This window comes from Zootermopsis nevadensis, unplaced genomic scaffold (assembly GCF_977971745.1).
Source record: "Zootermopsis nevadensis isolate Lab colony 2312 unplaced genomic scaffold, Znev_1.0 Znev_ptg000057l, whole genome shotgun sequence".
NCBI classification, from domain to species: domain Eukaryota; kingdom Metazoa; phylum Arthropoda; class Insecta; order Blattodea; family Termopsidae; genus Zootermopsis; species Zootermopsis nevadensis.
This window is the reverse complement of record NW_028259188.1, coordinates 1,602,292-1,627,552: the sequence shown is the minus strand read 5'-3', so window position 1 is coordinate 1,627,552 and position 25,261 is coordinate 1,602,292. Positions and strand designations below refer to the sequence as shown.

At 37.0% G+C, this 25,261-nt stretch overlaps 2 protein-coding genes across 10 annotated transcripts in view; both read left to right on the top strand.

Moving 5' to 3' along the window:
• Positions 1–7,306, top strand: part of LOC147871391 (protein argonaute-2-like) — a 61,810-nt gene extending 54,504 nt beyond the window's left edge. For 6 of the 7 annotated variants that reach the window (XM_087361380.1, XM_087361376.1, XM_087361377.1 and 3 more), the window contains 6 exons: positions 433–523; positions 1,741–1,938; positions 2,771–3,007; positions 3,750–3,937; positions 6,041–6,147; positions 7,096–7,306. In XM_087361380.1, coding sequence (XP_087217506.1) covers positions 433–523; positions 1,741–1,938; positions 2,771–3,007; positions 3,750–3,937; positions 6,041–6,143 — 817 coding nt within the window. In that variant the 3' untranslated portion in view covers positions 6,144–6,147; positions 7,096–7,306. The remainder of the gene's footprint in view (positions 1–432; positions 524–1,740; positions 1,939–2,770; positions 3,008–3,749; positions 3,938–6,040; positions 6,148–7,095) is intronic. The other variant, XM_087361375.1, reaches the window with a different exon arrangement.
• Positions 7,307–7,981: 675 nt separating this feature from the next.
• The window catches only part of LOC147871390 (protein argonaute-2-like), a 40,866-nt gene continuing 23,586 nt past the window's right edge, over positions 7,982–25,261 (top strand). Inside the window, exons 1-3 of one of the 3 annotated variants that reach the window (XM_087361371.1) lie at positions 7,982–8,079; positions 22,362–22,393; positions 24,204–24,470. In XM_087361371.1, coding sequence (XP_087217497.1) covers positions 22,378–22,393; positions 24,204–24,470 — 283 coding nt within the window. In that variant the 5' untranslated portion in view covers positions 7,982–8,079; positions 22,362–22,377. The other 2 variants (XM_087361373.1, XM_087361370.1) reach the window with 2 other exon arrangements.

The following is a 25,261-nucleotide window of genomic DNA, read 5'->3' as shown; positions in this document are numbered from 1 at the left end:
CTTCCGCAGGTAGCACATTGAAGTTTTTAAATACAAGATTTTAACTTAGGCCTTCCAATTTGATAACCTTAATTCATTATTTATTCTGGATGAACAGTCTGATTTGAGGTGGTTGTGCTTTGTGCTGCCTTTACCACACAGTGTGCCATGAATTGCCATCCCTTTTACAACCACCTGTGTAAGTGGCAACAGCATTTAAATATCTGCAACATAATATTTATTTGGAGTCTTGTATTTTTAAACTCAGCGCATGAAGTAACAGAGCCTCCCCAGTAATGTGTGTCTAACATGTGTCCATATAATAGCATTGAGATTACCTTTGTTTATGTAACAAAAATTAAGTGTGCTGTAGTTTCAGCTTACAGCTGGCTTTATGATTAAAACTAATATTTTTTTTTGATAAGAAATGAAAGAGTTTTCCTTTGTTCTCAGGCCGCCATTCTTTGAATCTCCTGTAATGATAGTTGGAGCTGATGTGACTCATCCTTCACCTGATCAAAAAGATATACCCTCTGTTGTTGCTGTAAGTATGTGCATACACGGTCTGCATTCTTTTCTTGAATCAAATTCATCAGATTTATATGGGCATTAACCTTTTGATTGGTTATCAAAAATAAAGAGTTTCCCCTGTGAATAAAACTCTGGCTCATTTTTGTGGATAAAATTTTTAAGTTGTTAGGGAAGTCACTGCGAAAGAAATGTAAGCAAGCGGACAAGCATAAAATTCCCTTTCCTTCTACACAGATTCTTATATGCAACACTTGGTTCAGCAGAAATATGAGTATCTTCTTGGAAACAGAGTTGGTGAACCTCTTAAAGAACTAGGACAGAAATCAGCCAGACAGAAATATATCAAATGCTGCTTCAATGCATTTTAAAATATTTGAATATAATATGCATTTATCTGTTTATCATTACACATTTTATCTTTTAACGCCATGTGTTGGTATTTAAATGATTACTTGGCCACTTAATTTGCAGTAATGTTATTTTTCTATGTTAATGTTGATGTTTACTTGTGTATTTTATCCAAAAATAAAGTTACAAGATCCACAAGTTTGAAGATCAGAGATTATTTTCATATGCTCCTTGTTGGTGCAAACTTGAACTTGAAGGCTAGGTTATTTAAAAATGATCATAAATATTCCTTAATGTTGCACAGAATGTGTGCTGTCTTGTCTCGTGTGACACACTTGATATTCAAGTGAAGTGGATTAAAAATGAAACTGACATTCAGCCATGCTGCGCATGTAGACTCATTGTGATGGTAATGCACTGCATGCAACTTTATGGATGTTTTGAATGTGTACACTATACGGGGAATATGTTGGCAGGGTAAAATTGATAAATTACAAGAAGATTTAAAACCAAATACTGATAAATGGTTTTGCAGTATAGTGAATGAAGATAGGTTATCCAAAATGGAATTGAAATTGATACCAAAAGGTCACTATGATAGGCTTTCCTCCAAGTTCTTGATTTTTCTCTTGCTGATGGTCATTGCACCATTGCTCCTTTCATAATTCCTGACGAGGTAGGCCAAACTAGCCAGGATGTAAACATAACCTTGGTTATGAGATGGAACTTCATTTCAGACCCAAACTTTTCTTTTTAATTTGATGATGCAAGAAGCAAGTGTGCAGTAGATGTTATACTTTGTTAGATCATCAGGGGTCTTGCTGTGATATCTGTAGAAATTCCCTTATTTTAATCTAATCAACTTTTCTGTACCTTTTGCAGGTGTGTGCCAGTCATGATCCAAAAGCATTATTCAAATACAACATTCAGATTCGACTGCAGCCTCCGAAAGTTGAGATCATTCAAGACTTGGAAGCTATTATTAGGGACCAGCTGTTGTACTTCCGTGACGTCACACGTTATTTGCCAAACAGGATAATATTTTATAGAGATGGTGTCAGTGAGGGAGAGTTTGCAAAGGTATATTTCAGAGTTACAGGATTGAGGGGAATTAAATAATGAATTTATATGAGTCCTCAGGTTTGGTGACAATATACTGTGTTTACCTGATGTTATGCTGAGTAGCGAGATCGCTGATAATTTACAGCGCAAATGGTTTCTGTGATCTCTGATAAGTGACAACACGAGTGATAATGTTATCAGTCTTCTGATAGTTATGGCATAAAAAATACAGAAGTTCATTAACTTGTTAGCTAGTTTGTATGGCAGTAAGAGGAACCAGAATGTAATGATTTCTGTTTCTGAAATAGCCTTATTGATAAATTATTCTGTTTTTGAGTTTTTGTATTATGTCTTGTTTTCCGAGATATCACTGAAGCAATCTTTTACACATTTTTCTTTATGGTTATAATATACCCCTATTTTTAATGAGAATAAAGTAAGAAAACTTTGTCTTATAATTGGGTAAATATGGTATATTGTCTGTTGTATAGTTGTTCCTATTGAGGGGTTGATGTGATTTTGAGAGAACACGGGAGGGAATTTTGCAGTTGCTACTGTACTTTAGTAGTTTTAAATCTTTTCTCTTTATATTGTAACCAAACATACAATGTAGAATTAAATGAAATAAGTATTGTTGTATGATTGGTGTGGTCTGTTTTTGATTGCCACCGTGAATTGAATCGCAGTCATTGAGCTTGAATCCAGCCATTTTACTGAGCTATCCTGTCTTATTCTTAATATGGAGTTTGGTTAAACAACTTTTTTCTCTATAATACTGCTGTCTATGTTGTTTGGCCAAGAAGAAATTTTTACTGAAAAAGCTTATCTGTTTCACATTATTATTTTACAGGTTTTGAATAGTGAGCTGACTGCTGTTAGACGTGCCTGTTCTTCAGTGCAGCAAGGATACAAACCAATGGTGACATTTCTTGTTGTTCAGAAACGACATCATACTAGATTTTTTCCCACACGTAGGGAGGATGAAGATGGGAAGAACCGTAACGTACCCCCAGGTACTGTGGTTGACTCTGAGATCACACACCCTGTTGAGTTGGACTTTTTCTTAGTGAGCCATGCCAGCATACAGGTAATATATTTATTATTAGTTTCCATTACCAGTATACTTCAGTATAATTATTAATTACTTCAGTAACATCAAATTGAACATATTTTAAACAGCAGCCAACTGGTTTTGGCTATTCTTTAGTGATCATTAGGGACTTGTACGCTTTAAGAAGTTATTAACCTTTATTGCATAGAATTTAAATACTTTGTTCATAATCTTACCACTGGTTTAAATTACCATATAAAGGTGTCAAAGTGCAGAATACTATAAAATAAATTGTATTATTATATTTTAAGCCAGAACCTCCACATAAAAACTCAGTTATTAAGAATGATTTTATTTGCCTGTGTATGAAGATATAAAGTAACTAGTCTTTTTGTATATCACATAAAATTGTGTTTTATTTGTTGCATACTCCTCTCCCTATGTTACATATATTAGCAGGAAGAAATTGCTAGATTGGGATTTTGGGTGTCAAACTCATTAACTTTACTGTATTCTTTTAAATATCCAGTGTACAATTGAATTAGACCAAGTTTTAGTAAGCGATGCCTAAGCTTTCACATACGGCGGCCAGTATTCTGGCAACAAGTATTTAAAAGGTTAATGCCAAGCTCAAAGGAAAATTGGTCATCCACAAAGACGGACTAATGATAATTGAAATAAATTATTAAAATTAATGTTTTTATAATATTCTCACTGGTATTGGAATAGATTGTCAATTACAGTCTATATAACTTTTGCTGTTAATGTGTTTTTACAGGATGTGAGTCGACCAACCAAGTATCATTTGTTGTGGAATGATGATAATAATATGACAACTGATGATCTTGAACAGCTTACATATTACTTATGTCATATGTTCTCAAGAAGCACACGCAGTGTGTCCTATCCAGTTCCCACATACAATGCACATTTGGCTGCATCTCGTGCTCGTGTGTACCTCGATGGGTGAGTATAGAACTGCTGTTATGAAATTAAAAGAAATGAGTAGCTTGAAAAATCTATACATCCTTGGTATAGTTATTATCCACTTTGATTATCAAGGTTAAGTGGGAAAGTGAATGAAAATGGCACGTGATGCTTTATTAACAAATTATTGACATATATAGGATCAAGGTCCTAATATTTATCAGAAATGATTTCCAATAATTTTATTAACAGAGCTCTTATAGGCTCAGTGGTCTGATATTTTCATGTAGGTGGTGTGTAATTGTGGAAATGTCAAAATTTAAGTTTAACCAAATCAAAATGGACCATTAAATGATATTGCATATGAGGGAAGTTAATAAGAAACTCTCCATCATTCATCATCCTTATGATGGAGGCACCAAACACCTCTGAAACATTAGTGAACTTCTAAAAGACTACGTGGTGTAGCAATCCAGATGACAGCCATCTTCATATTTGCTGCTGTGAGAACATTTAAATCTTACTATGAATAATTTATTTACATTCCATGGGTCCATAAGACAGTCAGATGACAATAGGATGTAGAATAAGTGATAATAATACAATACATGTTATACAAGTACAAGTCATACTATTATATAAATGTCACATAATACAAAACAAAGTATTCACCTAGAGAAATGATAAGCTACAAATAGATCTACCCATTATACACAAGAAAAATTTATCACTTATTTGTAAACAACATAAATTCATCGACAGAGTAAAAGGAGTGTGTAATTAAGTGTCTTTTTAATGCTACCTTAAATTGTGCCTTTTTATTTACAAGATTTGTGTGATTTGATGGTAGACTGTTGAAAATTTTGATCCCTGCATATGCACTCTTCTGAAAACATGAGAGGTTGGCAACTGGTCTATGAAGCTGATTTTTATTCCTTGTGTTGACATGGTGTATAGCAGAATTAGTTTGAAAGAGTTCTTGGTTATTTACAATAAAGTTCATTAACGAGAGCTAAGATCTCTAATTTCTTAAACAGACTTCTACATGAATTTCTAGGTTTTACACCAGCCAATAATCTAATACTTTTCTTTTGTAAAGTGAATATCTTTTTGATGTTTGATGAATTACCCACAAAAATTATTCCATACTTCATTATAGCGTGAAAATAGGCAAAATATACTGATCTGAGTGTGTCTGTGTTTCTCACATGCAACAGAGATCTAACTGCGTAACATGCGCCACTTAACTTAGGTATCAGTTTATCAATATGATTAGTCCAATTTAGGTGATTATCAATTTGCAAACCCAAGAATTTTGTGTTTATTGACTCTTGTATATACTAAGATACACAGTGACTGATCTGAGTGGAAATAACTATACTAACGATGATGATGATGACAGTAATAGTGACTCTGCTAGTTACACTGATAGAAACAGTAAGAATATTTTATTAGGAAGAGTATATCTGTTAGAAACCCATGTATTGTATGTGCTGAGAAAAAATTAGTTATATTCTAGTAATGAAGGTGATTTTGTAATTAGTACTAAATACTCCATTGGAATTCCTGCACAGTCTTTAAATCATTTGGGTATAAGGATGTATTCAGGAGTTATGGTTTTATAAAATATTGCTTAAAATTACAGTCATGAGCAAACAAGTGGAATGGCTGAGCTCTCATTGTGTTATTTAGTATCATCAATGATATTATGAACTTTAAGACTGTGGGTCTTATATTACCTATAGTCTGTTTTCTATAGAACACTTGGCTTTTGATATAAGTGACCAAAAACAGAATTATTTACTTTATTTTCATAATGCTTCTCTCAGTCTGAAGGACCTTGAGTTCACGATAGTCACACTGTTTACAGCAGTTAAGTAGTCAAGATATCAGACCTATGCCATTTGATTAATTGACTCTGACTCCACGGCCCTGGATATGTGACTCAGTGAGGATCCCTTCAGAAGAATATTTAGAAAATGTGCCCTAAAAAATTAACCTAAACACCGATCTGCTTTCCTGTTACCATTAAACCTTGGAATTCCCCAATGTGTTATGTCCTCGGACTGGAATATTGGTGGCAGATCAGGCTATCTTTATTCTACAGAATATGAAAGTAATCATCTTGTTTTCTCTTTTCAGGAGAAAGATAACATTGACAAATCTTGCAAACGAGCAGAGGAAGTACTTTGAAAGTTCTGTTTTGAAAGCGATTATAAAGGACTTTCCTATGTATTTTGTATAGAAAGGTAAGTAATATAAATTCTAGATCTAGATTTAAAGTATTTAAGTTATTCCTGTAAGAAAGACATTTGAAAACTAAGATTTTATTCTGGTCATTGATTTTCTTCACATAAGTTCCCAGGTTTTTTCCTTCCTCGAGACTGGTGGAGATATCGTGAAGTGTCCAAGACCTAGTTCAATTCCTACTACTGTTCTCGGGTGTTTATTATTGGCAGTAATTGAACAAATTGTGGAAACTTGGTGCATGTGAAGACATTATTTCTATAATTGGCACATAATGGAAATTTGCATCAGATTTAATATGAAGGTTCTCATTATGTTAAAGATAGTTCAGTTGTTTCAGTTACAATGGTTTAGCTACAGTTTATACGCTTTTGTGGTTATCATTTAATGAACTGAGAGGACTGTGTGAGGTGAACTGGAAAGAAATGGATGGAAGCCATTCATAGCTTATTTCCGGGTACCATTTGTCTGCATTGGACTAAGGAAAATTATTGCCGAGAATGTCGGATGTGCACGACTAGTCAGAAGTACTTCGTGAATACTTCAGACACAGGACTGCTACAGTCATCAGTCTTTGTAATTAAAGTTGGAGGTAACTGCATAGGTTTGAAGTCGCTTTATATGTTGTATGGCATTGAAGGGGAGGATGACTGTGACAAACCAATCTATGAAGATTTGGAGGAAATAGTCACTGCTATTTTAAGACATTATCTTAACATTTGCCTGGAGAGACTGAGAGGACCCATGAATAGACCTCAGGATAGCCAGACTCTGGTCTAAGAATTGAAACAAAGATGAAGCTGGAATGCTAACTACGTACATAACACCAATGTTTAGAAACTGTCAAGTGCATTACTGTCCTACATGCCCTTATTGTGAAAATCAGTTTGAAATTGTATGTGTATTCAAATTATTTTCAAGCTTTTTTAACCGCAATGTTTTGATTTTAGTTTCAGATCTGTATCACGTTTGAACATCAACTGTGTATTTCGAAGAAAGTGTTTCTGTTGTATTTTGTTATATGCCAGATTGATAGAATTCCATTAATTCAGAATGTGAAAGGTGCATAGAATAAAATAAAGTCATAGTTATGTGTGTTTGTGTAAAAAATGATGTAGAATGAACTCGTTATGCAAATAAAATAAACATAATATATTGTTATCAATTTCTTTAATCTTTTATACATAACTAACTAGATGGGTTATAAAACCCGAAGGTTCATCACCGAATTACCCAAAGCCCTCCACCGGGCCAACAAAATCCAGTCTCCTTCAACTCCTATCTCCCATAGATTTTATAAGAATGTTGGCAGCTTTGTCTGTTGGCAAAATGTTTTGGGAGGAATTTACTTAAGTACTTTACTGGAAGAGAGAATGTACAAATTTGTCAATTAATGTCATAATTTCTAATATGTACTCATTGAAATTTTAGTGCTGGATTTGTGAATTCACACAATACATATATAGTTTTTCATATACTTTGTAAGATGTAAATCATCAGTAAATTGCATGGCGTATAGTGGGACAGCTTTACTCACATCCATAAGAAACATTTCAGAGAGCAGCCTGTCAAGACATTACATTTTAGGAGGGTTCATAGGAACTTGTCAATATTCCCTAATGTCAGCCAAATTATTACAGTCTTTCCCCTTTGTTTAATTTCAATATACCCCAGTCTATGCCTATCACAATACTTCCAATTTTAGAGATTACTTACAACCACAGTTTGTAACCCTGTGTCGAAAAGTAAGACGGTCCTGGGTTATAGCGGAGCAAACAATAATCACAAACGTGCATGTTAACAGTCTTCAAAGTAGTCCATCAATGTTTGCTGGCTATTTATTCTCTGTGATCTATTCCATATGTTTCCGTGGAATGTCTACAGTTGTATACATCCCTGCAGTAAACGTGTGACGTGTGACGTGTGACAACTTTGTAAGTAGGTTTTTACGAAGAAATTTTGTGGGTTGTAATTAGTAACGTGCTTTTAGTGTCTTTTTAGTTTTAACATACTTGGTTTTCAAGTTTGCCAACACTGTACAATCTGTGGAACCAACTTCGGTCAATAGAAAACGGAGAGGAAGGATTAGGTAAGAAAGACAGCAAAGGAAACAAGAAAGTGCATGCTATACTGGCATCAAAACTTTCAGCAGTCTACCATTTAGTCTCTCGAGTTTTATGAATAAAGGCTCACAGTTTAAAGTAGCATTAAAAATGTTGCCCTTCACACTGACTACTGATGAATCAAAGATGGCGGTAGCCGCACTGTTATCGGAAGTTCAGGGCGGAATAGAGAGGCCTATTTCGTTCGCTAGCAGACAGTTAAATAAGGCTGAGAGAGCGTATTCAGCTTCAGAGTTGGAAACGCTAGTTCTTGTCTGGGCCACCAAGTATTTTCGATGCTTTCTGTATGGACGAAAATTTTTGGTAATGACAGACCATGCTGCTTTAACGTTCTTGTATAATTTCGTGGCCAAACTTTGTTGGTAATCCCAGAAACTATGATTGAACGAGTAATATCCATGATTCATGATTCCATCTTCGCTGCTCATCCAGGACGAAAGAGAACGTTTGAATTAATCGCTCTTAAGTACTGGTGGCCGAAGATGAGACAACCCATGGAGGACTATGTGATGAGGTGTGATTTATGTCAGAGGAGGAAGGGAGGAAATGAATTTCGCGCTCCGTTAGGGGATGTTGAGGAACCTACTGAGCCATTTGAGGTTACCAGTATGGACATAACTGGCCCTTACCCGCCAACACCCCGCAAGAACAAGTATCTGCTTACATTCATAGACCACTTTACGAAATATGCAGAAGCCTTCCCGATCCCTGATCAAACCGCCGAGACATGCGCACGCGTATACGCCACTCAGATCATCACAAGACACGGGACCGGTTCAACCTTAATCACAGATCAAGGACGTGCATTTGGATCTAATTTCTTTAAGGAAACTTGTAAAATTTTGAGAGTCAGAAAAGTACAGACGTCAGCATACGAGGTGCGATCGGAAAGTTTCCAGGCTGCGCCTATAAAAACCCGTACACTTATCTCAGGTATTAAATTCATCCATCACCCTCGAAGTAGTTCCCCTGGGAGTGAACACGACGATCCCAGCGCCGCTGCCAAGCCTGGAAGCGTCCCTGGAAATATTTCTTTGTCAGCCTATCAATCACCATCTGCGATTCTGCCTGAATCTCTTCTATCGTCTCAAATCTCCTTCCCTTTAGCTGAATTTTCATCTTTGGGAAGAGGAAGAAGTCACACGGAGCTTAGAAAGGAAGTTGGAGTCGGTTCTTGCAAGATCTTTGAGCTCTTGACAAACGAGAAGTCGATTCTGCTTCTGGTCCACAGACAGGATGCGTCGCATGTGGAGTTCTTCCTTTAGAATCAGCTGACAGGTCCCATAGCCTATCCCAACAATGTCGCACAAGTCGTTGATGGTACGACGTCGATCTTCGTAACATTTTCGGGCGTTCTGCTCGAAGATGGTCGTCCAGAACGCTCGTCATCATCGACAGAGGTTCGGCCATTTTTAAAACGTGAATGCCACACAAAAGTTTGCGGACTCCCCAAATGCTTGCTTTAGCATTTAATAGGTTTCCGTAGCCGTTTTGGCGAGTCTTTGGCAAAATTTGATGCACACGCCATTCCGAAATCGCAGGAGAGTCGGTGTAATGCACTACCAAAACGCCCGTAACTAAGAAAGAAATGCTAATTCGATGATGCCGGCTGGCACACTGATTCACTATGAATGTAGGCCGCACCCCCTAGCGGCAGAAGCTCGTACTACATCCGGTTCGCCCTCTATTGACACAGTCTTGAAACTTTCCGATCGCACCTCGTATTTATAGAGATATTTGTTTCAAAAATTCTGCCCATTATTGTGATTCTACTCATTTTGAATTATGTAAGGATCGCCCTCCTTGGGGTTATTGAACCTTTGGTTTTGCGTATGGTGGGGTATTTACCCTATGAGACCATGAAACTGATAGCTTGCATTAATCTAGTGTTGAGTTATAGAATGAATGAAAATTTATCTCCATTACTCCGTTATGCCTTCATTGAGTGGTGCTTAGACACAGGGGAGGGTTTAATATTTTTAGCATAGGATAAAACGGAACCAAGACGACTGATATGAACTATGAAAGGTCTGACAAATATATTAAAATTGATCTCAGAGCGCTTTGTCTTGACGTCGAAATGGTTCCGTTGTCCAGTATAATGGTTTTATGGACACGTTAATCAAGTTCGCTTTTAAAAATAGGGAATCTTTTTCGATGGCCGAGTGTTTAATGGCATGTAATGAAGAATGCTCTACCAGATAAAGTAGTGGTCTTACTGTTTTTCGAGATGCTTTAGCTGCATAGAAGTTTCCTGATTCCGTAAGACTAAAGTTTTCCAGAGTCAGAACGAGGGGCAGGAAGCATGGCTTCTGCCTACGGAGAAACGGAGTTAGCTATTAATAACATTATTTTAATATCAGTAAATTCCTTACTCTCTGTAATATATTTTTGTGATACATGAAATTGTAGGGCTAAAAGTGATTGCTAAATCTTTTCCTTCTAGCAGTGGGGACGATATTGGAACAAATAATTATAATGATGTTATTGATGAATTTGCAGCTGTTAAAGAAAGGAAATTTACATTGTAAATTCAAAATTTTTAATGAAAAATGTTAAACAGTTGTATTTATGTTTATCTCTACATTGTAAATAAACTCAGGTTTTGATCGAGACGTAATGATTGCACTTCACTAGGGGCGTAGTAATCAAATCTTATCTACGGCACAGAAATACATAGTACCGCCTCTGATATCTACTGTAGGGTCTTCAGCCGTTCTTTAACCTCATGGTCGTTGTTTATTTAAAATACATTTTTACCGTTCCTGATTGTTCGATTATCCTGGCCATGATTTGTCAATACTCGTTTGTCTTTTTTTGAATCTCTAAAACTTAGCCCCGGATCATACGATTATCACTCAAATGAATTATCACCTTAAAGATAAACTTGTCTTTACTTCATGACATTCTCGGAAAAATACGTATTTAGTGTCAGATTTGAGTTTGCGATAAGAAACAGTTTGTTAACGGTCTGGACGTGCTGGATGCAGCGTCTAAGTCTTCTGACGTCGGAACGTAGCTTTACACTTGACTCTTTGTAAAGCGCCATTGTTCTCGACAGTTGGATTAGACACACTTCGACCTGTAGCCTTGCCCCGCCCCCTCCCCAGCGCATACCGAAGGGTCCGCGAGACATCTGACTACGGTTCTCTTGAGGCTGGCAAAATTTTCGGAAAAGGCGTCACAACTTATTCGGCAAGTGATTTACAGTTTGGGTATTGTCTGTACTGAAGACATCAGTTCTTCATCTTTAGTGTATCTTTTTAGGTTTCGTTAATTAGTAAAATCAGCAGGTCTATAAATTCAGATTGTAGGTATCTTCAGTAATAAACATTATGAATTATAAATCAGCTACTTTTCTTTGGGTTATGAGCACGCATGAGAGAGGCAAAAAGTTGCGTAAAATTTATGGTTCGATGGTCTGAAGGAAAAAGGGACCACTCGAAAGAATAATGGCGGCTTATTGTTACAACTCGATGAACACAAATCACTTAATCATCATAATCATCATCCCTATCAAACTTTGGGCCAATGACTCATTCCGGCGTCCTCCACAGCAGTTCTGAGGGTGGCCCTCCCCAGATAGAAAACCAGAAAATTAAAAGTCTGTTGATCGACGTGACCACTATGGCCTACCGAGCGATTGTCAAATGTTGTAACATGTGGAGGATATTCATCATAAGGAACCCCTCAAGTCCGTCAATGTCGTCAGTGGTTGACCAGAGGACTAAATAGGCAACTTTAGAAATCGAAGAGAGGATGAACAGAAAACTGAGAAGTAATTACAACACGCAACTGGCAGCTGACATCACATCCTGCTTTCTAATTTGTTAAAATACAAAATCTTCTGATTGGTTATAAGTCTTATTGAATGAGGTATCGATTATCGATGTTGATATTTAGTTGTAACGCCGTATAGACTTGTAGGTAGAAGAAACCGTTGCGTTACAGCCCATAACATTGACAATAAAAATCTCATATCTCACGAGATAACGATTATCTCGATAACTAATCCACTTAGGCCTCGCGTGCCATAAAGCTTAAAATAGCTTAATTTAGTACTCCATAGTTAGCGATTTTAATTCTTTGAACAGGTCTCTCGTGTTGAATTCGTAAAAATGTAAGAGAAAGAACAGGTTTTTCTTAATATCCTGTACCATAAATTAATGAAGTGGTTCAAATTTGTAACATTAGCCAGCTGATGTTTCTAAAATAATTTATGTTAAATGTTTAAATCTTTAAGTCGGATAAAAGTAATTCCACATGCCTGTTAAACAAGGAAGGAACATGTCGAATATATTAAATTATTCACAGAATGCGTAAAATATACGTCTTAGAAATTCTAAATCGCAGAGTAAATGGAAAGCAAGTAAAATATCCACCTTTATGTGACTTCTCCATTAAAATACGGAGTAATAAAATTTATATTATTAAACACGGGGCGCTTAAGAGGAATTCGGATAAGAACCGTATCTTCTAAAATCGCGTGTCTCAGACAAAACATGAAGGATAGAACTTTTTTGAATTGTAGCCATGTTTTGAGGTAGTGCCCGGAGATTTCAAAATTATAAGAACATAGTTGGTCAACGGCTTAGTTATGTAGGTTAACGTGAGAAAAGGGAGGTACATTGCTCGTTCTGTGTTCCCTTTAACCTGTATGAATCGCCCGATTCCAAGCTGGGTTTGGACCCAGGTTGTCGCGATAAGTACTGTCCGCTCACCACAAAAAATCTACTGGGAGTGGGGTGGGCCCTGGACTCTTTCAAAAAACATCGTTTACCCCTGAAACACCATTCGTATACACACGAGTCAAAATGTATAAGCGTTTCCGCTATGGTATAAGAAATTTGCTGGTGAATCGATACATTTCATACCAATCGATACGAGAAATAATATATCGTTCTAATAATAAAAGTGTCCAGTTCAGTTGCGTCACATTGACATCTAGACCAGCGTTCACAATCGGCGTTATTATTAAGTGTTCTGTCTTACGACAGGTCCATTGCTCTGCCCAAACAGAGCTCTCCAGTTGTCCCTATTCTCGGCTTCTCGCTTTAATTCCTGGAACGTCATCTTCTTTCCTTGTTTAAGGTCGTCGGTTAGCTGTATCCGTCTTCTTCCTAGTCCTCTCTTTCCTTCAACCTGGCCTTCGATGATATCACTCAGTAATCCATTCCTTCTCATAATATGTCCCAGCCAGTTAGCTTTCCTTCGTGTAATCGCCTGCAGAATGTTTCTTTGCTCGTTGACTCTCCTCAATACTTCTTCGTTGGTCACTCGATCCGTCCACCTGATCTTCTCTATTCTTCTCCAACATCACATTTCAAAACTCTCCAGGTATTTCTGTTCCTTCTTCCTGAGTGTCCAAGTCTCTGCTCCATACAGCGCGACACTCCATACGTAACACTTCACTAGTTTCTTCTTCATCTCCAAGCCCAACTTGCTAGTGAGAAGTATCCTCTTCTTGACAAAAGCTGCCTTGGCCATGGCTATCCTTGCTTTTACCTCCTTGGTGCATAGAGCGTCCGTCGTGCTCCACATTCTCCATCTGTTGGTTTCCAACTACAACGTTCAATGGTTCTGCTCTCGGTGCTATCCTCATTACCTTTGATTTTTCAATGTTGATTTCCATTCCATACTCTCTACCTGTTTCCACTAACTTGTCCATCATGTTCTGTAATTCCTCCTCTTCCTTCGCCAATATTACTAAGTCGTCTGCATACTTTACAGTCTTTATCACTCTTCCTCCAATTTTGAAGTCTCCTGTTCCCTCCAGAGCTTCCTTGGCAAGCCATTCCCTGTACAGGTTAAAAAGAATTGGTGATAAGCAGCATCCCTGTCTTACACCTCTACCTATCTCAACGCTGTTGGTGTCTCCTGAGTCCAGTCTCACTTTGACTTTTTGCTGCATGTATAGGTTTTCGATTAGTCTTCTATCTCTCCAATCAATTCCAATTCTCTGTAGGATCCTCATTAATTTCTTCCATTTTACTCGATCGAAAGCCTTCTTCCAGTCGATGAAGCAGGCACATACTTCTTCCTTGACATCGAGAACTCTCTCTGAAATTATTCTCATAACTCCGATGGCATCTCTGCTTCCTCTTCCTCTCCTGAATCCAAATTGGTCGTCTCCCATCACTTCCTCTATCTTCTTTTCTAGTCTTTTAGTCAGTATTCTAGTCATTATCTTCGCCGCATGTGAGATTAGGCTGATGGTCCTGTAATCGCCGCACTTCTTGGAATTCTTTTTCTTCTGTAATGGAATCATTGTTACTTCCAGAAAGTCCTTGGGCCACTCACCGGAGGTGTATATCTTGTTAGCGAGTCTAGTAAGAACCTTCACTCCTTTCTCTCCAAGTTCTTTCAATAAGTCCGATGGGATTTCATCATCTCCCATAGCTTTTCTTCTTCTCATATTCTTTATGGCCCTCTCTAACTCGCTCTTCAGTATCTCTGGACCTTTGTCGTCCTCCTCTACTTCTTCTTCTGGCTCCAATTCCATCTCCGTCTCATCCTGTCGAATGGCCTTGTCATAGAGCTCTTCAATATAATTTTCCCACACAGCTTTAACTTCATTCTGGTCACTGACTATCTTTCCTGATGGGTCTTCTATTTCCTGTGTTCGAATTCCTTTGTTCTCTTTCCATCCTAGTTGTTTCGCCTTTGCATACATCAAATCGTATCTTCCAATTCTCTGGAGTGTCATTATCTCATCACATACTTCGTTGATGTAATCTTCTCTCGCCTTGTCTGTTTCTCTTCTCAGTTCGTTGTTCAGTCTTCGATATTTCTGTCTTCCCTCTTCACTGTTCCATCTCCTCCTCTCATCCATCTTATCGAGCATAGCCTGTGTAATCCATGCCTTCCTTGGTATTCTCTTCATCCTACCAACCTTTTCTTCTAATGCCACTGTTAGGCACTTCTTGACATTCCTCCATTCCTCTTCAACGCTTTCGCCTTCACTTTCACTTAATTTTCCTTCCAATTCTGCTCTTATTCAGCAACAAATAAACATATTTTATTTGCTGTTATAATCACCACCACCCCAACATTTATTAGGCCATGTGGCCTGTTACATTTTTTTGCTAGTAAAATTGTTAATAATTACTAATAAATGTTTATACCATTTCTGTTTTGGGACATGAACTCTACATTGACGATGATTTCTCTTCTGATTTATTTGACAATTTTCATACAAAGGCCATAAATTGCTGTCATACTGTCGGACCAAATTTAAAAGAAATGCCTAGTGGCTCTGGAAGGAAACTCATACTGAAATGGGGTGACATAAAGACTGGGGTCAAGGTTGACTTGACAGCCACAGAATAGAAAGACAAAACATAATCATACTGACATATATGCGTCATCCTCCAGCAGAAGGTAATTTCTGTGATGAGCATGGAAATTCACTGAAACCATCCATTGTACAAGACTAATAGATGCATGGGGTATGCAGACAAGAGTGACTGCATGGTAAACAGTGAAAAAACAGTGGACAAAATGGAAATGGAATAAAAAATTATTCTTTTACTTTCTGAACCTTTCTATTCTGAACAGTTTTATTCTCAGTTCTTGTGATTCAGAATTTTCTAATCGAAATTTCAGACTTACCTTGGTTCCGGATCTAATACAAGAGGAGGAGAGTGCCTGGACCACAGGTACTTCCAGAACTTAATTGACAAGACTTGACAAAATACACGATCGCTGTAGGCATTTTGCTCTGCATGATTCGGTCTTTGACGTAACCTTCTCTGAAGGACCCTGTCTTAGTAAGGTTCGGTCTCTGTATGACCGTCTCGGGCCTAACTTTACCTGTCGTAACCTAACCCAAACTAACCTAACCTCTGAGACATGAGGAGTCTGGCAGAGACCGTGTGAGGCAGAGAACTCATCTGACGGAGACAGGTTGAAGAACAGATCGCGTGAGACAGCATGCCAATGTTAGATCGAGTTTGACAGTGATCGGTTGTTGTGTGGATAGCAGTAAAATTTTAAAAAAATTTCAAGTTTTCAAAATTTTTTGAAAAATCAAAAAACTCTGGAAATTGTCTGAAAAGCGCACGAAACCAAAAAATTTTTGTGAGGTTTTTGGACAATTTCCAGCATTTTTTTAAGTTTTGAAAATTTGGAAAAATTTCAATTTTTTTTTCAAAACTTCTCCCCACCTGATCGCTGCCAGTATAGTGCTCTGCATCATCCGGTCTTTGACGTAACCTATGAAGGAACCTGTCTCAGTAAGTTCCGATCTCTGTATGACAGTCACTCGCCTAACTTGACCTAACCTAACCTAACCCAACCTAATCTAACCTAACCCAACCTAACCTAACCTCTGAGACATGTGGAGTCTGGCAGAGACCGTGTAAAACAGAGATTGTATCTGATGGAGACCGGTTGAAGCACAGACTGGGTGAGACAGAGCGTGCCTCTGTTTGATCGGATTTGGCAGTGACCGGTTCTTGTATGGATCTAGCAGTGAATTTTTTTTAAAAAAATTTAAATTTTTCAAAATTTTTGAAAAATGTAAAATGCTGGAAATTATCTGAAAAGCGCACAAATCAAAAAAAATTCGGAAAAAATTTGAATGTAAAATTTTCCAAAAATTTTAAAAATAAAAAATGCTGGAAATTGTCTGAAATGCTAACAAAAGCAAACAATTTGAAATTTTTAAAAAACTTAGAATACAAAATATTAAATTTTTTTTGGTTTTGTGCGCTTTTTAGAAAACTTCCAGGTTTTTTGAATTTTTGAAAATTTGGAAAAATATCAAAAAAAAAATTCAAAAATTCTCCCCACACGATCACTGTCAGTATAGTGATCTGCATCATCCGGTCTTCGACGTAACCGACGACACCTCTTGCTGGAAACTCTCCAAGCTAAAAGGATCGATAGGCCGTGCTTTCGCAGTCCCTATGCGTACTGAACATCGGGATCAAGCCAGCTTTTGCCCTTTTGCTCCACGCGAGGTTTCTGTCCTCGCTGAGCTGGCCTTAGGACACCTGCGTTATCCTTTGACATATGTACCGCCCCAGTCAAACTCCCCGCCTGACAGTGTCCTCAGATCGGATCACGCGGGGCACTGTCGCAAATTCTCTGAAAGACCCTGTCTCAGTAAGGTCCGATATCCTTATGACAGTCTCGGGCCTACCTTTACCTAACGTAACCCAACCTAACCTCTGAGACATGCGGAGTCTGGCAGAGACCGTGTAAAACAGAGATCGTATCTGACGGATACAGGTTGAAGCACAGATCGGGTGAGACAGAGTGTCCTCTGTTAGATCGGGTTTGGCAGAGACCAGTTCTTGTATGAATCTAGCAGTAAAAATTAAAAAAAAATCAAATTTTTAAAAGTATTTTAAAAATAAAAAAATTCTGGAAATTGCCTTAAAAGCGCACAAAATAATTTTTTTTCGAAATTACTGAAAAAAGTTTCGAAAGTAAAATTTTCATTTGTGTACATTATGTACATAAAATAAATTTAATAAGGTTCATGCTCAATAAAACTTGTTTGGTTGGTTACATTTCCCCAACCATGTGGAGAGCAGGTCTTGGGTCAAGTTCAACTGTTGTGCAACAACAGCATCAGGTCAAATTAATACAAGAATGTTATAAACCACAACAGCCTGTGATAATATTAGTGCAAGAATGGTTTAAGGTGCAAAGACCTTAGATGGCATTTGTGCAAGAACAATCTACTTGACGTGGAATAAAGAACACCTCTGGAATGTCAGTATACTCCAATAATTGTTTCTTTCAATCTTGCTACAACACAAAACTGTCTTAAAAACTTCTAACTTCAGCTAAATTAATTGTTTGCCAATCAGTAAGTAATTTTCTAAGGAAAACTTGACTCTTGTGTTCTTTAAGCACCACATCATGAAGATATATATAAACTGACTCAGACCACAGATAATGCTACAAACATAAAACGGTTATAAATTAAAAACATTGAAAAGTTTAAATTCTGCAGTTCATGAAGATGATCTTGATGCACACCAAATGAATACATAAAACTGCCGCTCCAAAATATAATACAAAATTAAGATTAAATTACTTGTCTGATACTAAACATGGGGTTCAATATGAATAACTTAAAGAAATTATAATATTATTTATCTCAACAAAATTAACAAGAAACGTATAAAACTTTGTTTTGTATCTAAAATTTCTGTTTTGAATGGATGAACACTTGTCTCTCTAAAAGGAAGCAAGGATAAGGGAATTTAAGAACACAGTGCTGAGAAACATATTTGGAGCTAATAAGCTGAAAACAAAAGTTACGTAATAAGAAGCAGCAAATATTATCAGGATAATCAAAGAGAATCAGAACAGAATTTTAGAATATCTTACTGGAAGAGACCATATAGAAGGCTAGGCAAAGGCCAGAGAATGGAGTGTGAGGGTGTGGCCTGAACGCAACTGGTTCAGAACACAATACTGTGACATGTTCCATGAACAGTTGGTTATTTGTGCACCAGCTGAGCAAAAAGACCCTTTTCTATGAATTCCTTCATATCATTTCTTCACAACAATCTCTCATTCTATGCATTCTTACCCTCGTGCATCCTTACGCCAGTATGGGGCATAGAGGCCAGAAAATGCTGGAACAAAATACACACCTCCTGTAGATGGCACATCTGCTGCTGCACTCTCTGAATCACCGACTTCCCTCAAAATATTCACGTTCTTATGATTTTGTCTATTATATTTGAATATTTTATTTCAATACAATTCTGTTCGACACTGGTAACTTCTTTTCTTACCATTATATATTATGAGTAGGGCAAATAACTTGTACAGGGAAGATGTAAAATTCATATAAAATTTTAGTCAGAAACTTGAAGAGAAGACTTTGTAGACCTAATCATAATAATCTGGCTCGACTTCAGGTCCACAAATGGGCTCTTGTGGTTCAGCTTCCAAAACAGGAACAGAAGTTCTTGAACAGCTGAGTGATTACTAGGTCCTCACAAAGGACACTACTCTGCAAGTTAGTTAACTGCACCTGAAATAGGAAGGGGGCGGATGAGGAAAAACCCTTCTTCCTCAGAACCTCCATAGAATCAGGCATTTAGGAAACCACATTCCAGCATCCATCTTGGTCTTGTAGGTTTTGCACCTACCATGTTCTTTTCACAAGGACGGCCAATGCAAATTGAACAGGGCAAAAGAGAAAATGTCTTTACTTCAAATAAACACTCAATTATTTCTCACCAATCACAAAAAGTTGTAAAACTCAAAACAAAAAGATTCATGTTCACAAAACTCAGTTCGCTCCATTGATTCCTTCCTTCACGGCTCCCACAAATGCCTTACATTTCTTACCACCAACTTGCGAGGCATTCATCGCCCAGATGATGGAGGCAGTATGACCTCTGAAACTTCGGATAAAAACCCAGAAGACAGAAGTCTTCATACTCACCGCTGTGAAAACCTCAAATCTTACAATTTGTTCTGTTGAGAAATGTAACATTTACCGCAAGCCATTTCAGCAACGTCGGTGCGAGTAACTTAAGTTTAATATGGGAGTAACTTTGAGGGTGATGGCTCCTAAATCCTTTTTGACGTAAATACGTCTATACGGAAAGGAAGTTTATATATTGACTTTATTCTAAATAATTCCTTTATACTTTATTCCTACCAGATACGTAGATTGAATCAAGTTTCTCTTTATATGGACGTTGAAACTGTAATCATCGTCCAATTCTCTAGGTAGTAGCGTTGCCATATTATTAACATCTACTGGAACATTGATAACTTGTCCCAGTATCCGAAATGCACCCAATTGATGTCTTAACCTCCCAATTTGCATAAATGGAAGTAATGTAATGTAATGTTATCTTCAATGTCATCCATCTTGTTACGAAAGTGGATTGTTGACGGCAATAATGTAACACAACAATGCCGAGTAAACTGACCATTGTTGTCGGTCCATGTTTACACATTGTTGATATGGATTGACAACAATGGTTATGTTAGCTAAGAAACTAATTGTTACGTCATCTGTTTACTCGGCATTGTTGCATTAGTATATATTGTCGTCAACAATCCGCATTCGTCATTGCGGAAAGAGTTGAGCTGTGAATCGGTTGTAGAAAAAGTGCGTCGTAGACTAAATAATTTTGACATTGTGTTTCATTACATTACATTTCATTTCGTTATATTACATTACATTCAGCTACCTTCCTTTCATTGTCTAAAACATCAGAACTGTTTAAGAAATGAAGAAAGGTGAAAGAAAACGGTATCAACTACTTGAAGTACCAACAGCAACAAGGTAAACTACTCATTCGATATATTACGATTACGATAACTCTTATGAAAACTGACTTTATGATCGATTTTAAGACGAAGATTTGCAACGTAGAAAGTTGACTGACCAAGAACAGTTGGCCTCTGAACAGCGAAGTAAAGAACTAAAACATCAGACCTATTTAACAAATAAAGAAAAGCGAAGGAAGACTTACATTGATAAACGAAATATTAAATATCAACAGAAACCGATAGACGAAAAACGCGAAATTATCGAGAAGGAAAGACAAGGACTCTAGAGAAGAGAAAAGAGCGCTTTGCTCTAATCTCTTATATAAAAGTCTGATTTCTAAGAAGCTGAAGATTAAAGTACACAAAACAATAATTTTTCCCGTTGTCTTGTATGGGTGCGAAACATGGTCTCTCACTCAGAGGGAGGAGCACAGATTGCAGGTGTTTGAGAATCGGGTGTTGAGGAGGATATTTGGGCCTAGGAGAGAAGATGATGGGACATGGAGAAAACTGCATAATGATGAGCTTAAAAATCTGTACTCCTCCCCTAATATTGTCAGGGTGATTAAGTCGAGAAGAATGAGATGGGCTGGGCATGTAGCACGCATGGATGGGACAAGAGGTGTGCACCGGTTATTGGTTGGGAAGCCTGAGGGGAAGAGACCACTGGAGAAACCTAGACGTAGATGGGAGGATAATGTCAGGCGGGATCTATGGGAGATAGGAGTTGAAGGAGACTGGATTTTGTTGGCCCGGGACAGGGTCCGGTGGAGGGATTTGGTTAATTCGGTGATGAACCTTCTTGTTCGGTAAGCCATCTGGTTGGTTGGGTCCACTATTTGGGAAGCCTGAGGGGAAGAGACCTCTGGGGAGACCTAGACGTAGATGGGAGGATAATGTCAGGCGGGATCTATGGGAGATAGGAGTTGAAGGAGACTGGATTTTGTTGGCCCGGGACAGGGTCCGGTGGAGGGGTTTGGTTAATTCGGTGATGAACCTTCGGGTTCCGTAAGCCATCTAGTTAGTCAAATATAAATGTTTCAGATTTGGAATTGCGAATTTTGATAGTATCAAGTATGTGCTTATTAGTTGCCCATTTTTAAATACAACAAACACTTGCAGATAATTATATTTTACATGTAACTAATATTTCCAATTTTTAGAAGATTTATGTATGACTAACCTACCATTTGCTTAAGGCCCTTAGGAAACCCACAAAAGATGTTACAACAATTAACCTGGTAAAAATTTGAACCAGAAACTCAAAATATAAAGGCGGGGTGATAAGGACTTCGCCACATTTGGTTGGTGAATGTATTGAATGTTGTTGTTTTCTGGGTTCTGGTGCTGTCATTACGCTTGAGGGGCACAGTTGACATCTTCGTGGCAAGAGTATCAAATATCAATCTGTCTGTACTCACTTCCTGGTTAAGTGGTACTTTATTAATATTGTTGAAAGGTTTCCACATTAACATATTTATTTTAGCAATGTAAAATTTGCTGCAGAAAATTGTGAAAAAAGTTGGATCTAAAATCCATGTCATTGAGAGATTGTTTTATTCTTGGCACTTAATAGTACGCAGTTGAGTAGGAACCTTAAATCTAACCTACATAAAAGCATTTAAATACAGATTTGTGAAATCCAGTAATCTTGCCTGCTCAGAAAGTAAGATCACCGAAGAAATGGTTTTGGGTGAAATTGTAAAATTTATGTGACAACATTTATTTACTTGTGATTAATAATCTCTTTCATGATAAAAATTAACGTTTGAAACAAGTTTAGAGTTAATTAATATATATTTATGTTGTAATGTTTTTATATTTTGTTGTAGATATTCTGGTCCTGACATGGTGAGGAAGAAAGGTAAGCTATGGCCACTTTGTGTCTTGTTTGATATAATATTAAGTAGACCCAGTTCTCTGTGACCTTTTACTTTTTGAGAACTTTCACAAGTAGCTGTATATCTTGTTACAGCCTATCCATTAGTGGGTAGAAAACAGTTTCTGTTCTTGTTAATTACACTGCCTACCGTTGCAATAGTGAAGGTGGCCATTTCTGAGATATGGCCCTATGAGGTGGACTGCTACCTCAGATTGTAGGTTAAATAAACTAATTTTAAAGTTTCTGTTTTTATGAGTGCTGCAAATGCCCTTATAGCAAAACATGCCGAGCTTAGTTTAAGGATTATGTATTGAATATGTGTTTTCCAGTCTAAATTGTTATTAATTTGTAGACCAAGAAATTTTATTTGAATCAATTTCCTCCATTATTTTATCTACTCGTCATACCATATATTTCGACTTACACAAGTTCTGCTGTTAGTACAAAATTTCATGAAAATTGTTTTGTCACAATTTAATGTGAGTTTACTGGCTTCAATTTATTTGTTTAATCTAACAAGGACATCATTTATGTAATTTTGAAAACAGGCAATTTCTGGATGTGAAATAATAATATTAGTATCATCAGCAAAGAGTATAGGTTTAGACTGAGAGTTTATGGTTGGGGCTGATCATTGATAAATACAAGAAAAATCAGAGGATCAAATATTGAACTTTGAGGCACTTCATGTTTTACAACACCCCAATTTGTGTAGGCGCTATCATTTGAATCTGATGATTTTATTTCTAGCTGTTGCTTTCTGTCATGAAGGTATGATTTAAACCACTGACCAGCTTTATATTTAATTCTGTAAAAATTTAGTTTTGATAGTAATAATTCATGATTTACACAATTGAATGCTTTAGGAAGATCACAAGGTATTCCACCAACATGCACTTTATTATTTAGTGCTCTTAAAATTTATTCTGTATGTTGAACAGGGCTTTATCAGTTGAGAGATTTTTTTCAAAATCCAAATTCTTCACCTGCAAGGATGTTGTTCGAGTTTAAGAAATCACTTACTCTCTTATACATAACTTTTTTCAAATATCTTAGAGAATGTGCATGAAGTTAATGATGCTAGGCAAAATGAGATGCATACAGCTGAATTATAACTTAGGAATAGTTTGTGAGAGGTTGAGATTTTTATTTAAAAGTTTAAAAGGCTTAACTCACCATCTACTGATCAGATTCTGGCACAGTTGATTTATGCAGTAGTTACAGCTACAGTTGATATGTTTTGAGATCTGCAGACTTATTAGTTTTATTCTGAAGCAGAAAGAATTATCAGAGCAGTGGGAGGAATATGTTATTGTAGGTCTTGAAAATGTTTGTTTGTATTAGGAGCTAGCCCAGAAATTTTGGAGGAAGACATTAACTTTTCAGGAGCATGCAATCCATTGAAGCACCTATTAAAATCATGCTTGTCTGCCTGCCTGTCCATATGCGTTTATCTATTTTAATCTTTATTAGTTCAGACTGTTTTACCATTTACTTCTTTAAACTTGTTTTGTTAATTGAGAGATATCTTCATAAGTAACATGGTGTTTAATTTTGCCATTGGCATCCTGTCAACCATTGTTGTAGCATAAATATTCTAATTGTTTTACTTTTTCCTGAATTATTAGACCCAGGGCATGGATTAGTACAGGCTCTTGTGAACATAACCTTGAGGTTCCGTAAATGGCATTGAATTCCTTGATAGGTCGAGTGACATAAAATTCTCAAGAAGGACTGTGTTCCATGGATTTAGTTAAGCTAAATCTTATTTTAATGTAAAATTTTTATTCAGGGAAGAAATCTAGTGGACAGAGAGAGGAGCAGGCAGCAGGAGGTCAGCCTCTGATGAAAACTGTTAGGCAGCAAGTGGGATCATCACAAAAGCAAAACGAGGCACCCCCAGTGTTGTCAGGTGGTTGCGTAGCTGGACCATCACAGCAATCACAGGGACAAAGGTTTCAAGGTCCACAATATTGTTCACAACCTCAGAATCAACAGCCAATGAAACCTCCTACTTACGATGCTGGCAGAGGAAGAGGACAAGGAAACCCCCGAGCAGGTACTTAAAACGTTAATACATTCTGTATTTGGCTGATGGAGAATGCCTTCTGAATATGTAATGTTTGTCTGCATTTTTTATTGAATACTATCTTAATCTTGTCAACAGTATCACCCCATTACGTCTTCCTGTGTTCTGCCTTTCATAAGTCATACAAAACCACTTCAAAGTTGTTACTGAAATGTAAACAATTTTTTCTTAATTTCTATTAACTCAGATATTTGTCATATGTTCATACCGTTCTCAATTATCTTCTTCTATGATGGCCCACAATTTGTCAAAGATTGTGCAGTATTTGATGATACAGCTGTGTTTATTTAACAACACTTTTTCAGTTGCTCGTATTCAGACTATATAGCATCAAATGAGAGGATGATGGTAAATAATGAATTGGAAAGGATGTGGAAAGAAGTGGTCATGGCCTAATTCTTGCATATTGTATGTTCTATCAATGCAGATAATTAATAAGTGTTTAACTATTATTAGAATGAAGAATTTTTCTAGTGAGGCTCTTCTGCCTCTGGAGTGTGAGTAAAAATAATTGTTTACCCACACTCTAAGACACTTCTTATTACAAAATCCAAAAATGTCGGTGGCCTGAAGTATATTTTACTTTGTATCCATATGCACATTTTTATTTTCATTACGAAACTGCTGATATTGTGCTCAGGAAGGTGTTTGATTGATAATTTTAAAATTAAAGTTTTGTGTTGGAAATTTAATTTTAAAATAATTTTTAACTTAACTATACTTTTTCAGCTCAAATAATAAGTCACAAAATAGTTTGATTT